Genomic DNA, 15,942 nt, shown 5'->3' with positions numbered 1-15,942 from the left:
TGATTTATTTTCAGTCATTAAAATAATCATGACTACTTACATCTCATTGTAAAACTTATTTGCGATGTCTCTTTAGATCCTCACTCATGAACGCAAATACTATTATTACAGTGGCCCTAAAATCTGGACATATAAATTAATACAAAACAAGGTTGTAATTAATCAGATAATAATTAGTTAATGAAAAACTACACTAAACCAGTGGTTCTCAATTTTTTTTCTCCAACTACCACCTTAGAAAACCCTTGGCATTCTAAGTACCACTATAATGACCCAACATTAAAATACAGCGGCGTAGTAGGTCTAAATATTCATTAAAAACAAGGCAGAGGTTATATATTTAATAATTTGGGCCACTGTTACATTACACAGAGTTTGAACAGTAACACTTGGTTTGAATACTCAACGTCCATTGCATCCGGTCTCCCCTAGAGAGAGGGGGGGTCCTCTCCAAGGTTTCTCATAGTCATTCTCATTGACATCCCACTGGGTTGTGAATTTTTCCTTGCCCTTATGTGGGCTCTGAACCGAGGATGTCGTTGTGGCTTGTGCAGCCCTTTGAGACACTTGTGATTTAGGGCTATATAAATAAACATTGATTGATTGATTGAATTAAGTAATTATTTGGCATACCACTAGATGGTACGAGTACCACAGTTTGAGAATAACTGCTCTAAACAAATTAAACGATAATTAAATTGAACATGTTAAATCATTTAAAATGCATTACAATTAATCGTTGAATTCGAAAGACCAGATTTCTATCAGATTACAATTTATAGTTGTATAATACATTTTGTGTTCAGACATGCATGGCACCCTGTATATTCAAAATTGTCATATAAATATGTATAATAAGACTAATTTAAAGGGAAAAACATGATGTAGTACATATTTTTTACATGTATTCAATCATCTTTAACATTCAAATGGATAAAAGCTACATCCAATCAACAGAAGATCAAGGAAAGTTTTTTAATGAGTACAATCAAAACAACTGTTTTAGTTGCTTTGTAAGCTAAAGTAAATTAATATAAGTAAACTAAAATATTCTTAGCCTTACAACAAGCTAGCATTCATTTCCTTTAATGCTTTCAAGCAGATGTTATGATGGTGTGTCTCACACCCTCACTAAGAAACCTAAGTGCTAATAAGCTAAACCTCCAAGACGTCAAAATGACTCTTTTCTTCTGGAACTTTCCTGGTCCAAACTCCGAGGCCGGCGCCCTGCAGAGCTTCCTTAAACCGCTGCATGACCCCTTGGTACTGTCCGGCTGCCTCCTTCCAGCCGGCGTGCGTCTTCTCGGCGTCCTCTGGCGTCCAACCTCTCATCTGCATGCAGGGAAAAAATCTGATTAACCCTTGTGTGGTGTTCGGGTCTGTGGGACCCGTTTCAATTTTTTATTAAAAGAAAAATGATACAATTAATAAATTTTTCAAACAGACTCACTGACTTTGGCTCATTTTCTGTGAAGAACATATATCAGAATACATATTTAATAACCACACACCATACACCCCCACTACACATTTCTATTACATATAAGATGTGCGGGTCCACTGGACCCCGGGGCTAATAGAAGTGTGGAAATTGATGTTCTGAGTACCACACGCACCCACACACACACACACACACAGCAGGCCTAGACAGGAGGGGGACAGAGTGTAGGTACACAGAACATCAGAGGGTCAAATGTGCGAGAAAATGAGAGCAGACAGTGTTGACAAACAATGTTGCAACCTTGTGTGGGAACCGCAGGTGCAGAAACACAAAAAAAGAATCCCTGTGGGATGCAGAAACTGGCAGAGAAATTTTCCGTGCAACGTTCATATTGTTGTTACTCAGCCAGCGTTTGTGGGTCTGATGGACCCGTTGCATTTTGTGGCTTTTAATGCCTCACAATCAAACACTTTTATGTTAAAATACTGAACAGATGTTTACCTTATCCCAATAAACATCTGTTCAGTATTTTAACATAAAAATGTTTGATTGTGATGGACCCGTTGCATTTTGTGGCTTTTAATGCCTCACAATCAAACACTTTTATGTTAAAATACTGAACAGATGTTTACCTTATCCCTTATCCATCAGACCCACAAATGCTGGCTGAGTAACAACAGTATGAACATTACACAAGGATTAAATAAGTGCATGGAAACGCAGTCACCGGGTCTCGTTCAAGATGGTGCACACCAACTCAGAAGCTGTCTTGATGAGCCACGCACCTGCTTGTGCAGCCACTGCCAGCGGGCGAACAAACGGCGTCGACTGAGCCTCGACGGGGTTCCACAGCACGAGTGTCTACCTGACGACGCGCTGATCTCCTCCACGTCTTCATCGCCGAGACTCCAGTTGATGCTGGCGCCCCATGCTTTCCCAGCTGCACGCCGCTCGCCACTGCGAACCCCTGACGACAATGGAGGACATCTTAAGGTTCAAACGACTGATGGAAGTATACTGAGGACACTTCATTGGGTGTCTGGATATACAGTCGTGGTCAAAAGTTTACATACACTTGTAAAGAACATAATGCCATGGCTGTCTTGAGTTTCCAATCATTTCTACAACTCTTATTTTTTTGTGATAGAGTGATTGGAGCACATACTTGTTTGTCACAAAAAACATTCCTGAAGTTTGGTTCTTTTATGAATTTATTATGGGTCTACTGAAAATGTGACCAAATCTGCTATGTCAAAAGTATACATACAGCAATGTTAATCTAATGTGTTGTTTTTCTGTCTTGGACTTGTTTCTTCAGCATTGTCCACACTTTTATGTCAGGACTTTGGGAAGACCATTCTAAAACCTTAATTCTAGCCTGATTTAGTCATTCCTTTACCACTTTTGACGTGTGTTTGGGATTATTGCCCTGTTGGAACACCCAACTGCGCCCAAGACCCAACCTCCGGGCTGATGATTTTAGGTTGTCCTGAAGAATTTGGAGGTAATCCTCCTTTTTCATTGTCCCATTTACTCTCTGTAAAGCACCAGTTCCATTGGCAGCAAAACAGGCCCAGAGCATAATACTACCACCACCATGCTTGACGGTAGGTGTGGTGTTCCTGGGATTAAAGGCTTCACCTTTTCTCCTCCAAACATATTGCTGGGTATCGTGTCCGAACAGCTCAATTTTTGTTTCATTTTGTCAAGAGGAGTGGTCAAAAATTCAACCAGAAGCTTGCCAGAAGCTTGTGGATGGCTACCAAAAACGCCTTATTGCAGTGAAACTTGCCAAGGGACATGTAACCAAATATTAACATTGCTGTATGTATACTTTTGACCCAGCAGATTTGGTCACATTTTCAGTAGACCCATAATAAATTCATAAAAGAACCAAACTTCATGAATAGTTTTTGTGACCAACAAGTATGCGCTCCAATCACTCTATCACAAAAAAATAAGAGTTGTAGAAATTATTGGAAACTCAAGACAGCCATGGCATTATGTTCTTTACAAGTGTATGTAAACTTTTGACCACGACTGTAGGTGCAAGTGTGTGCCTAATGAAATGACTCTGAAGGGGTGAAAGGGCGTACAGGCGAGGAGCGGCTGCTGGCGTCTGTACGGGTACGGAGGGCGTCTGACGGGTGCCAGACGGCACGTTAAGACCCGGTGCAGGTGACCCGTGTGACTCAGCGTCCCCACGGTCAGGCTGTGCAGGTAGACAGGCTCCAACAAGTGTGACAAGAGCGCCCCCTGCAGGCCGACAACACACCACCTGGTGGCCACACAGATTGGTCTCCAGAAGCAATACAACATTCAGATGATAAACTAATTCAACTGACTTTGCTATTTTATCAGTGCAGGACATGCTGCCTTCAGGTTTACCCGACAACACAGCTTCTCTCTTCTGAGTGGCTGTGATGGGCAGCGTGCCCTCGCCCCCAATCACTTTCTTCCTGAGGTGACAGTGCAACCTTCTGTTGGCGTCTGGCGGCACAGGAAGACACACGTTCAGCGACTACAAACCCTGTTTCCATATGAGTTGGGAAATTGTGTTAGATGTAAATATAAACGGAATACAATGATTTGCAAATCATTTTCAACTCATATTCAGTTGAATATGCTACAAAGACAACATATTTGATGTTCAAACTCATAAACTTTTTTTTTTTTTTTGCAAATAATTAACTTAGAATTTCATGGCTGCAACGCGTGCCAAAGTAGTTGGGAAAGGGCATGTTCATCACTGTGTTACATGGCCTTTCCTTTTAACAACACTCAGTAAACGTTTGAGAACTGAGGAGACACATTTTTTAAGCTTCTCAGGTGGAATTATTTCCCATTCTTGCTTGAAGTACAGCTTAAGTTGTTCAACAGTCCGGGTGTCTCCGTTGTGATATTTTAGGCTTCATAATGCGCCACATATTTTCAATGGGAGACAGGTCTGGCCTACAGGCAGGCCAGTCTAGTACCCGCACTCTTTTACTATGAAGCCACGTTGATGTAACACGTGGCTTGGCATTGTCTTGCTGAAATAAGCAGGGGCGTCCATGGTAACGTTGCTTGGATGGCAACATATGTTGCTCCAAAACCTGTATGTACCTTTCAGCATTAATGGCGCCTTCACAGATGTGTAAGCTACCCATGTCTTGGGCACTAATACACCCCCATACCATCACAGATGCTGGCTGTTCAACTTTGCGCCTATAACAATCCGGATGGTTCTTTTCCTCTTTGGTCCGGAGGACGTCCGACGTCCACAGTTTCCAAAAACAATTTGAAATGTGGACTCGTCAGACCACAGAACACTTTTTTACTTTGTATCAGTCCATCTTAGATGAGCTCAGGCCCAGCGAAGCCGACGGCGTTTCTGGGTGTTGTTGATAAACGGTTTTCGCCTTACATAGGAGAGTTTTAACTTGCACTTACAGATGTCGCGACCAACTGTAGTTACTGACAGTGGGTTTCTGAAGTGTTCCTGAGCCCATGTGGTGATATCCTTTACACACTGATGTCGCTTGTTGATGCAGTACAGCCTGAGGGATCAAAGGTCACGGGCTTAGCTGCTTACGTGCAGTGATTTCTCCAGATTCTCTGAACCCTTTGATGATATTACGGACCGTAGATGGTGAAATCCCTAAATTCCTTGCAATAGCTGTTTTTTCTTAAACTGTTCAACAATTTGCTCACGCATTTGTTGACAAAGTGGTGACCCTCGCCCCATCCTTGTTTGTGAATGACTGAGCATTTCATGGAATCTACTTTTATACCCAATCATGGCACCCACCTGTTCCCAATTTGCCTGTTCACCTGTGGGATGTTCCAAATAAGTGTTTGATGAGCATTCCTCAACTTTATCAGTATTTATTGCCACTTTCCCAACTTCTTTGTCACGTGTTGCTGGCATCAAATTCTAAAGTTAATGATTATTTGCAAAAAAAAAATGTTTATCAGTTTGAACATCAAATATGTTGTCTTTGTAGCATATTCAACTGAATATGGGTTGAAAATGATCATTGTATTTCGTTTATATTTACATCTAACACAATTTCCCAACTCATATGGAAACGGGGTTTGTACATTTAGTCTAGTCCGACTTGTCTTTGGCGCTCACATGAGGCGTTGGTCTCGTAGGGACAGTTGAGACGAGCGTCCCCGCATGGCGACGAGGTCACGTACATGTGGAATCGAACGCCATCTCGCAGTCGGAAGACGCCGCCGCTTGTTGACGGGACAAAGATGGACTCAGGATGACTTCAACAAAGTGAGGAAGGAGGTTTAGGTCACTAACTCCTGACAATACCGTGCCTAATAAATCCAATTTTACCTGAGCAGCTCCAGCTGAGCGTAGAAGAATCTCAGCAGCGCCCTCCTACAGAGGACCTCGGCATGACAGTCGCGTACTGTACAGTCGTGACTGCAAACATCCAATTGTTTGGTCCCTGATGCCATGGAAACCACCTCAGCTGATCTCGGGTCAAATCCTGGTGGCAAAAGTATGAAAGCAATAAGTGACGTTCATGTTAAAATAACTGCTTAAGTTAATTTAGCCGTTAACCGTCTTCATGCTAAAATGAGGTAGCGACTTCCCATTTAAGCTCGATTATCTATTTCCTGTGACTGTGCTAAGCTAGGTTATGAATATCACTAGATACACTATATTACCAAAAGTATTTGGCCGCCTGCCTTGACTCACATATGAACTTGAAGTGCCATCCCATGGAATTGTCCAAAATGTTTTGGTATCCTGGAGCATTCAATGTTCCTTTCACTGGAACTAAGGGGCCAAGCCCAACTCCTGAAAAACAACCCCACACCATAATTCCTCTTCCACCAAATTTCACACTCGATACAATGCAGTCCGAAATGTAGCGTTCTCCTGGCAACCTCCAAACCCAGACTCGTCCATCAGATTGCCAGATGGAAAAGTGTGATTCATCACTCCAGAGAACACGTCTCCACTGCTCTCGAGTCCAGTGGCGACGTGCTTTACACCACTGCATCCCACGCTTTGCATTGGACTTGGTGATGTATGGCTCGCATTGTTGTAGACGGCACGGAAACGAAGATAACAAAAATACATGCATACAGTTGCAAAGTCCGCTGTACGGTTAAAACAAGAACACTGGGAATAATCTTTCAAAGGTAAGGATCTTTTTTCTTTTCTTTTTTTTTTTTACAAATAATGAGATGTCTATTAATATTCATCTTTTTACATTGACTATGAAGTTAACTGCATGAAAATTGATTGAGAAATAAGCAAGTTATGATTTATTTTCAATACACAGTACATTGCTTTGTATAGCATGTTCTCAAATGGGAAAGTACGTGGCTCCTGCTAAGATGGCCTCCACGTCGGCACGTTATTTGGCTGCTACGGTGCACTGGCATATCAAGTTATATCTATGGCCGTTTCAATTACTGTCTTTATGCTAAGATGAGGTAGCTATTTCGGCATTATGCTAAGCTATCCACTAGCTGCCTACCGTTTGTATGCATATTATATCATGTTAAACTGGGGTAGCTACGTTCAGTTTTTTTTGCTGTTTTGTCTTAATGCTAAAACGAGACAGATGTTTTGTCTTTATGTTAAGCTACAATAGCTACTGAAGTGAATTAATTGACTCATATTCTGTTCAACATATGGTGAATGTTTATATTCAACTTGGAGAAAGCGAACCACCAGGTTTAAGTAAATAATGGTTGAGCCCATAATCAATTAAGGAGCCTTAGTTGGACATTTCGTATGTGGACTGGGTTAACTCTCTCACGAGAAGAGGCAATAAATGCAGACTTCGGAATGCAAAAGTGATAGCCCTATCCATGAGAAGAGACTACCTGTCTCGCTCAATGCCAACATTTAAGTTATGACTTAAAGCAGTTGTTTTTCAGACACTTGTACACAAACATATCCTTTAATGGCCAGGAAGGAGGAATATAAAACTGATGATTTGGCTTCTCCAAGTTAGGAGTGCCTCATTTTCTTTTCCTGCAGTCCTGTATAATGACGCTCGCTTGTAATAAAGCAACTTTTGGTTCAGTAAAGCGTCTCCGACGTCTCTTCTGATCCAGCCACACTGGCGTGTCACCCTGCTGTCCGAACGAGGATGACAAGACCCAAAATACACATCACTACTACCTATGTTTGTGCTAATTTAAGATAGGCCTATTTGTTTACTGTGTTCATGCTAAGCTAAGATAGCTATTTTCATGTTTTAATGCTACGATAACACAGCTAATTTTTCTTCATGATAAGCTACCATAACTGCTTCCTGTCTTTGTGATTAGCAAGGTAATCTATCTCTGGTTTGATAAGATAGGCTAGCTGTTTCTGTCTCAATGCTAAGGTGAAATGGTGTTGTGTCTGGCGCCAACCTGTGGTCATTATGATTGCAGCCGTTACTTTGTGGCCAGAGACGCTGTCATCCATCAGCTGGTGGTGTTTCAGTGTCACCAGCTGGAAGATGGACTCGGCAAAGAACTGCAAAGAACAAAAGAGTCAGTATTTGAGAGTATAAACAACTCAAGACACTTTCAATGACCCTTGACACTAGTGTGTGTGACCGTTGGCGTGAAGGTGAACACCAGGTGTTGAAAAAGGTGGAGCGTAACGAGCGTTTTAAGCAATTATGTGTGTAATTATGTCTCCGTCACAGTGTCTTCCTGCTCCGCTGCCCATCCTTCTTCATTGCTAATGTGCTCTAATCGCTAACGCGTCACACAGCCTGACTGACAGCTCGTAACGTAGAGGAGGCTAACTGAGAGAGCTAACTGTCATCGTCGGGAGATTGGGATGGACTTTCTCTCCTAATGTTGGATATGACATCTTTGTGGACATGTTTGAAGACAGACACATTCCAAGTTGCTGTGATCTGACCTAACCAGGAACCCACTCAGGTGTGAATAATCCAACTTGAAGAACTACAATGAGGGCAGGCCTGTCACATAGACACTCTCTGCGGTTGTTTAGGGCCACATGCGCATAGCCTGGGCTTTTGTAAAAACGTTTTCATTTAGATTATAAAATACGTCATAAAAGTTGACATAAAATAACATTTTACTGTCAAAGTTCAATAATTATATTGTTTAAATTAAAGTAGGAATGTGTAAAACTACCTACACTCCCTTGCAACAATGTAAAATGGTCAAAGTTGGGTCGTAACGCATTCAAAGTTCACCTCAATGCATTCACACACATTTGGGACCCAAGAAGAGGCGATAAAAGAAAGGTTAAAAAAATATGATAAATGTAAGTTATGTTTAAGTTTCACTTTTGCACATAACTGTGGTGCATTCAAGAAACATTGATTAAACTTCAAAACAGAGGCATCACTAGTTTTTTAGCCTAGACTACCCTGACTACAATCTACTCATACTTGTGTAACTTTCTCTCATAGGATGACAGGTGTGACGCTTACCAGAGGTAGCTCCCGTGTGGTGCCGTGAATGTCTATCAGCGTCCTGTCAGGGCCCACGCTTACGTTGTACAAGCTGCGTAGAGCCAAGGCCGCCGCCCGCTCCTTGGCCAGTCTTTTACTGTGGCTGCACCCCTCAAAGAACCTCCCGTCTACCCGGACCACCACCATGAACCTCCTGGCGGGCCGGCAGTGAAGTCGCTCTGTCAGGCAGAAGTAATGCAGTCCTGGTCGCAGTTTGTCGAGCAGCGCCATCGGACTAAGATGTCCTAAAAGGGAGGAGCTGAGGACTTGAGTAAAGACCTCCTTCTTCTTTTCCATGATGAAGGTGCAGCGTTCATCCTCTGAACCAAACACTTCAAACTGGTCCAAGTGGTCTCTCGTGTAATCCACACTGGTGGTCTTGATGTCTTCCATGGTGGTGTGAGCCTGTGAGCAATCCGGGAACTGGATGAAGGACTTAAGGGCTATCTCAGCAGCCCTCATCTTAGCCTTTTTCTTTGTGGCCCCACGGCCTTCAAAGTGAAGACCACTCACATCCACACCCACGGAAAACACAGGAGCATGCGGGGGTCCGGTCTTTGATGTAACCTCGTAGTGCAGACCAGGTGTCAGTTCGTTCAGACGTGCCACGGCGGTCTTACGAGCCAACGTCCAGGAGCTTCTCTGACACAGAAACTGTTGTTTCTTGTGGTCTATTAAGGGCTGCTTTCTCTTGGAGGGTCCACAATGGTTTGATGGATGATGGTAGTCCACTTGGTCTTGGTAATCCTCCACACTGCTTGGACCTGAGGACACAATTCTCATCTTACTTTATCTTGAAAGTCTTCTACTATCAGCTTTTTCCATCCAGACTAGAACTAGCACGAGAATCAACATGTGGACTTTGATGACGGATGCTGAATCATTAAACCACACAAACTTCATGTCACCATCCTGCCATGTGACACTTCATCAGAAATTATTAATACTGTACAAAAGGAAAAAGAGAAGCAGTTATGTGTGGGCCTTGGAAAATACGTATTCAGAAGAGTATGTAGGTGGAAAATTATGTAGAACACGTAGTCGGCAGAATACGTAGAACACGTTGTTGAAAGAATAGGTAGAACAAGTAGTCGGAAGAATAAGTACAACACGTAGTCGGCAGAGTACGTAGTTGAATATATAGAAGACGGAGTCGGAAGAATACGTAAGCAAAATAATACGTAGTCGGATGAATACGTTGGACACACTCGGAAGAATACTTCCTTGGTGCTCTGGGTGCATCTGTTAAAAGCAGCTTTAGAAACCTTGGGGTTGCGTTCAATCGGAGGATCACTGTCGGCAACTGACCAAAAACTGTTTTTATCATCATAGAAATATTTCTAAAGTGAGAAATTTGCTGTCAAAATTCGATCTCGAAATGTTCATTCGCGCGTTCATTTAATCTCGTATGGACTATTGCAATTCTCTTTTCACTCTTTTCAACAAGTCAACGCTAAAGAGACTTCAGACGGTACAAAATGCAGCTGCTAGACTTTTGACTGCTGCACCCAGGACAGCCCATATCACCCCCATTTTATCCAGTCTTCATTGGCTTCCAGTCAAATTCCGCAATGAGTTTAAGATTTTAGTCCTGACTTTCCGTGCGTTGCATGGTGGGGCTCCTCAGTACATCACTGACTTGTTATGGCCCTACTCTTCAGGGCACAGCCTCCAGTCTTCAGGCCAGGGTCTTCTAAAGATCCCAAAAACTCATTTTAAAACCCGTGGTGACCTGGCATTTAAGGCTATAGCTCCCAGACTCTGGAACAACTTGCACCAGTCCCTCCGTGAGCTTGACTGTGTTGATACTTTTAAGAAACATTTGAAAACATGTCTTTTTAGTAAAGCTTTTAGTTAATGCACCTTTGACTATCATTTTTAATGATGTTGCCCCTGTTGTTCAAATTGAATTGTTGTTTTACTTCATCTATGTTTTGTACAGCGCTTTGTTGTTTTATATGTGAAAAGCGCTTTATAAATAAAATGTACTTACTTTCTTACTTAGAACACAGGCAGAAGAATACATAGTCTAAAGAATACGTAGTCTAAAGAATATGTATCCGGAAAAATATTTAAACGGAATAATATGTAGTTGGTGGAATACGTAGAACTTGTAGTCAGAGAACACATAGTTTGAACAATATGTTGGCAAAAGAAGAAGAAGAATACACAGTAGGAAGAATACAGAAAGAAATGTTGAACATGTACTCGGAGGATACGTCATTGGAAAATACGTAGTCAGAAGAATACGTAGAACAGGTGGCTGGAAGAATACGTAGTCTGAATAAATGTTGGAAGAATACGTACTCTGAATAAATGTACTTTAGCTAGAAAAATGGGGTAGAATACATTCAACACGTTGTCGGAAGAAGACATAGTCAAAAAAACACGTAGTCGGAAGAACACGTAGTCAGAAGAATACGTAGTTGGAAGAATAGGTACAACATATAGTGGGAAGAATTCAACACTTAATCGGAAGAATATGTAGAACACTTAGTTGAAAGAATGCGTAGACCTCATGTTGGAAATAATACGTAGAGCACGTAGTCTGAAGAATACGTAGAACTCTTAGTCGGAAGAATACATAGAACATATTGAAGAATACGTAGAACACATCCATCCATCCATCCATCCATTTGCTACCGCTTATTCCCTTCGGGGTCGCGGGGGGTGCTGGAGCCTATCTCAGCTACAATCGTACAGTAGTTGGAAAAATATGTAGAACATGTAGATTACATAGAACACGTAGTCAGACGAATAAGTAGAACACGTAGTCTGAAGAATACGTAGTCGGAATAAGACTGTACAAAGGGCGGAAACAAATCATATACATCGTTGGAAGAATACAATGTTTGAAGTATTTTTTTCTTCCAAATTATACAGTATATATAAACATTTTCTGCATTCAGCTGCTTCTGATTAAGTTGATTTAAATATTAATTTAGCTTGAAATGGAACATTCAATTGGAAGAGAAATCAGAAGTGGATACGTCTGTGTGTGCGTGTTCGTGTGTGTGCGTTGGTTTTGCAAAGCGTATTTTAACCATATTTTACTTTTATCGTGTTCAGTGGTCAAAATAATATTCATTTTACCAAATGTTAGATTTTGACACATGTTCAAGATGTGATTGTGATTGCACAATTCTATGTCATCCAATAGAAACAATGGTGTTTAAGACAAATAATGTAATGAAATATTATATAACTAGTATAATGTAATTAGTGTAGTGTAATATAATGCAGTGTAATGTATCAATGTAGTGTAATGTAATATAATAATCTAATTAGTATAATGTAATATAATGTAGTGCTCCACTCATTAAATGTCAGCCAAAAAGCAATTTCCAAATGCACATGTGCATGTTGGAATTATTAGGCAACATATGGTCCAAAGAAACTAAGACAGCAATCATCTCTAAAGCCTCATGCTACTCTTTTCTCTCTCTCTTTTTAACTATTTCAAAAGTATTTGTATAAATTATTTTTAATATTTTATTTTTACTCAATCTCAATATTATTACATGATGCATGATTTATTGTATATTTGTTTTATGAACATCAATTTAGTGGGGGAAAAAAGCGGCGTGTGTCGTCCATCGTTGTAAGCATTAGCAAACTAAGTGCGCTCAAACGCAGGATTTGACGCGGTGATGATTGCTCTAGAAGCTTTTATTTCTGTATTGTCAACATAAAAAAAAGGCCATCGTGTGTTTAATGAAAGTGGAACCGGCTTAGAGCGCTTTGAATAAGCAAAAAGCCATCAGAATGTAATCTGCCGCCTTTTCTGAGGATTAGCATGAGGACAACAATGGCAGATTAATCCTGAGAGGATGACCTGTTGCTCTAATTATCATTAACACACACACATTTTAGAGGCCATCTGCCTCGAGCATTCTATCACCGAAAGACAATGCTCCTATTTTTCAGCTTCATAAATGATTTGTTGCTATTAATGTCCACAAACTTTCTTTTCACTCTTTGACAACAACGCCAACATCCTAATGTTACATACTACTTTCGCATCATGCTAACACCTGTCTGATAATGATCACTTTATTACGTATTTTAAACATTTTGTCCTCAATTTGTTTTTGTTTTTTATTGGCATTTTATGAAAATACAAATGAACAAGAAAAGTAACAATGAAATACTTCTCATGCACTCAGCACAATATTAATGAAGAAAACTTTCACTTTTAAAACAACTTAACTGCAAAATGTGGCAAAAATCAACCATTTCATTATTAGATTCAATGATATGAAAGCAACATTCGTGTTTTACACTCTTAACAACTACATCTTCGTTGATCATGCTTTCACATGATATAATTGTGTGAATGCTCCAAAGCATTAACACATATGGTTTTCTACACCAAAATTAATCTATTCATTATTATTATTATTCTCCAGATTTGGGCGCGCTCTACCTTCCACATTTTTCATCCGATTTAAACCATTCCAACTTCAAAGTGTTCAGGCTATTCGGGAATCGCGGGCTTTCCCTTGAAAAAATTCCAAATATTCCCAGATTTCCCAGAATTCCAGGTTTTCCAGGACATTTTTCCCATTCAAAGTGAATTGGCCACTTTTCAAACTTCCACCATTTCCATATTTTTTAACCGATTCAAACCATTCCACCTTCAACATATTCCACTCATCCTGGAAATTCAAACTATCATTTTTCCAAGTTCAAAAAAATTCCATGAATTCCCAGAATTCCCTTTTTTTCAAACCCTTTTTTGACCCTCTTTTCTGGCGACTACTCCTTCCACATTCGTCAACCCACTTCAACCGTTCCACTGTCCAAACACTCCTCTTAATTAGGACAAAAAGACAGGAAAAATTCCCGCTTTTCCCGAAATTTCTGGAATTCTTTAATAACATTTCTCAATTAAAAATGTTACTATTTCAACATTTCTCGACTGATTTGAAAAATTCCAACAGCAATAATTTTTCCAAAAAATTCCCACTTTTCCTGAAATTCCCAAATTTCCATGAAATTCCCATTGACACATATGGTTTTCTACACCAAAATGAATCGATGTATTATTTTTCTTCTTCTCCAGATTTGGGCACGCTGTACCTTCCACATTTTTCATCCGATTCAAACCGTTCCAACTTCAAACTGTTCAGGCTATTCGGGAATCGCGGGCTTTCCCTTGACAAATTCCAAATATTCCCAGATTTCCCAGAATTCCCCGTTTTCCAGGACATTTTTCCCATTCAAGATTAATTGGCCACTTTTCAAACTTCCACCATTTCCACATTTTTCAAACCATTCCACCTTCAACATATTCCACTCATCCTGGAAATTCAGACTATAATTTTTCCAAGTTCAAAAAAATTCCATGAATTCCCAGAATTCCCTTTTTTTCAAACCCTTTTTTGACCCTTTTTTCTGGCGACTACTCCTTCCACATTTGTCAACCCACTTCAACCGTTCCACCGTCCAAACACTCCTCTTAATTAGGACAAAAAGACAGGAAAAATTCCCGCTTTTCCCGAAATTTCTGGAATTCTTTAATAACATTTCTCAATTAAAAATTTTACTATTTCAACATTTCTCGGCCGATTTGAAAAATTCCAACTGCAACCATTTTTCCAAAAAATTCACGCTTTTCCCACCATTTCCACATTTTTCAACCGATTCAAACCATTCCACCTTCAACATATTCTACTCATCCTGGAAATTCAAACTATAATTTCTTTAAGTTCAAAAAAATTCCATGAATTCCCTTTATTTCAAATCCTTTTTTGACCCTTTTTTCTGGCGACTACTCCTTCCACATTTGTCAACCCACTTCAACCGTTCCACCGTCCAAACACTCCTCTTAATTAGGACAAAGGAAAAATTCCTGGTTTTCCCGAAATTTCAGGAATTCTTTAATTACATTTCTCAATTAAAAATGTTACTACTTCAACATTTCTCGACCTATTTGAAAAATTCCAACAGCAACCATTTTTCCAAAAAATTCAAGCTTTTCCCGAAATTCCCAAATTTCCATTGCACCTGGGGATAGGTTGATTGGCGTGGTGTGTGAATGTGAGTGTGAATGTTGTCTGTCTATCTGTGTTGGCCCTGTGATGAGATGGGACTTGTCCAGGGTGTACCCCGCCTTCCGCCCGAATGCAGCTAAGATAGGCTCCAGCACACCCCCGCGACCCCAAAAAGGGACAAGCGGTAGAAAATGGATGGATGGATGGATGGATTCCCATTGAAATGAATGGGACATTTTTCAAAGTTCCACAATTCCCACATTTTTTTTATCCAATTCAAACCGTTCCAACTCCAAAATATTCCGCCTGTTCAAAATTGTGTGCTCTCCTTCAACAATTTAAAACAAATCCCAGATTTCCAAGAATACCCAGTTTTCAGGGACATTTTGCCCATTCAAAATAAAATTGTCCATTTTTTGAACTTCCACAATTCGCACATTTTTCAACCGATTCAAACCATTCCAACATCAACACATTCCACTCATCCAACTAACACTTTCCCAAGTTCCAAACCAAATTCCGTTGTTCCTGGAAATTCAAACTCTTCAACATTCAAACCGTTCCAACATTCAAACTATTCTTACATTCACACTACATTCTGTCAGCATTTCAGTTCAACTTCAGCATTGGAGCATTCACACGCAATTCCTTCAGGAATTGCCTCATCCAGTTCAAGTATGTCTGTTGGACATACCGGTACTTGAATATATACATGAATGTTGGTGACGACAACAAGACCAAAAACAAAGTTCACCTTCAAGTGTTGTTTATCTTTGTGTTGATAACTCACAAATGTAACAACACTTCAAAAGATGCCCAACTTTTTACTCACCTGTAGTTCTACTCCTCCTCTTCCTCCGCCTCTTCCTCCTGGTGCCTGACACATCACACACCTCCATGCTGTATTAATGTGTGTGTGTGTGTGTGTGTGTGTGTGTGTGTGTGTGTGTGTGTGTGTGTGTGTGTGCGTGTGTGTCTGTGTGTGTGTGTGTGTGTATGATACACTAAGTACACTCTTCTTCACACCCAGTGTGGTGTGTTGGTGTGTGACAGGCTGAAGCTG

At 40.5% G+C, this 15,942-nt stretch overlaps 1 protein-coding gene across 2 annotated transcripts; it reads right to left on the bottom strand.

The window, feature by feature from the left end:
• Positions 1-34: 34 nt before the first annotated feature.
• On the bottom strand, positions 35-15,907 carry LOC133618597 (double-stranded RNA-specific editase B2-like). Of its 2 annotated transcripts, XM_061979107.1 has the most exons (9): positions 15,712-15,907; positions 8,863-9,647; positions 7,820-7,925; positions 5,772-5,928; positions 5,559-5,698; positions 3,787-3,931; positions 3,538-3,719; positions 2,227-2,408; positions 35-1,332 (listed from the first exon to the last, which is right to left on the bottom strand). In XM_061979107.1, the coding sequence occupies exons 1-9, from the start codon at positions 15,776-15,778 to the stop codon at positions 1,156-1,158; spliced, it is 1,941 nt and encodes a 646-aa protein (XP_061835091.1). In that variant the 5' UTR covers positions 15,779-15,907; the 3' UTR covers positions 35-1,155. The 2 variants fall into 2 exon arrangements, with proteins under 2 accessions (XP_061835091.1, XP_061835092.1); XM_061979108.1 differs by lacking the exons at positions 3,538-3,719; positions 3,787-3,931.
• Positions 15,908-15,942: the final 35 nt, after the last annotated feature.

The sequence above is a fragment of the Nerophis lumbriciformis genome, linkage group LG19 (genome assembly GCF_033978685.3).
Source record: "Nerophis lumbriciformis linkage group LG19, RoL_Nlum_v2.1, whole genome shotgun sequence".
NCBI classification, from domain to species: Eukaryota; Metazoa; Chordata; class Actinopteri; order Syngnathiformes; family Syngnathidae; genus Nerophis; species Nerophis lumbriciformis.
Note: the sequence above shows the minus strand (reverse complement) of the source record. Positions and strands in the feature narration are given on the sequence as shown.

What these genes read in the sequence shown, in the direction of transcription:
- LOC133618597 (XM_061979107.1), bottom strand. Translation starts at nt 15,778, where the DNA reads ATGGAGGTGTGTGATGTGTCAGGCACCAGGAGGAAGAGGCGGAGGAAG. An exon ending in GAGGAGGAGTAGAACTACAG is followed by an intron (nt 9,648 to 15,711) that starts GTGAGTAAAAAG and finishes TTGTGTCCTCAG; the next exon opens with GTCCAAGCAGTGTGGAGGAT. An exon ending in TGCAATCATAATGACCACAG is followed by an intron (nt 5,929 to 7,819) that starts GTTGGCGCCAGA and finishes TTTTGCCACCAG; the next exon opens with GATTTGACCCGAGATCAGCT.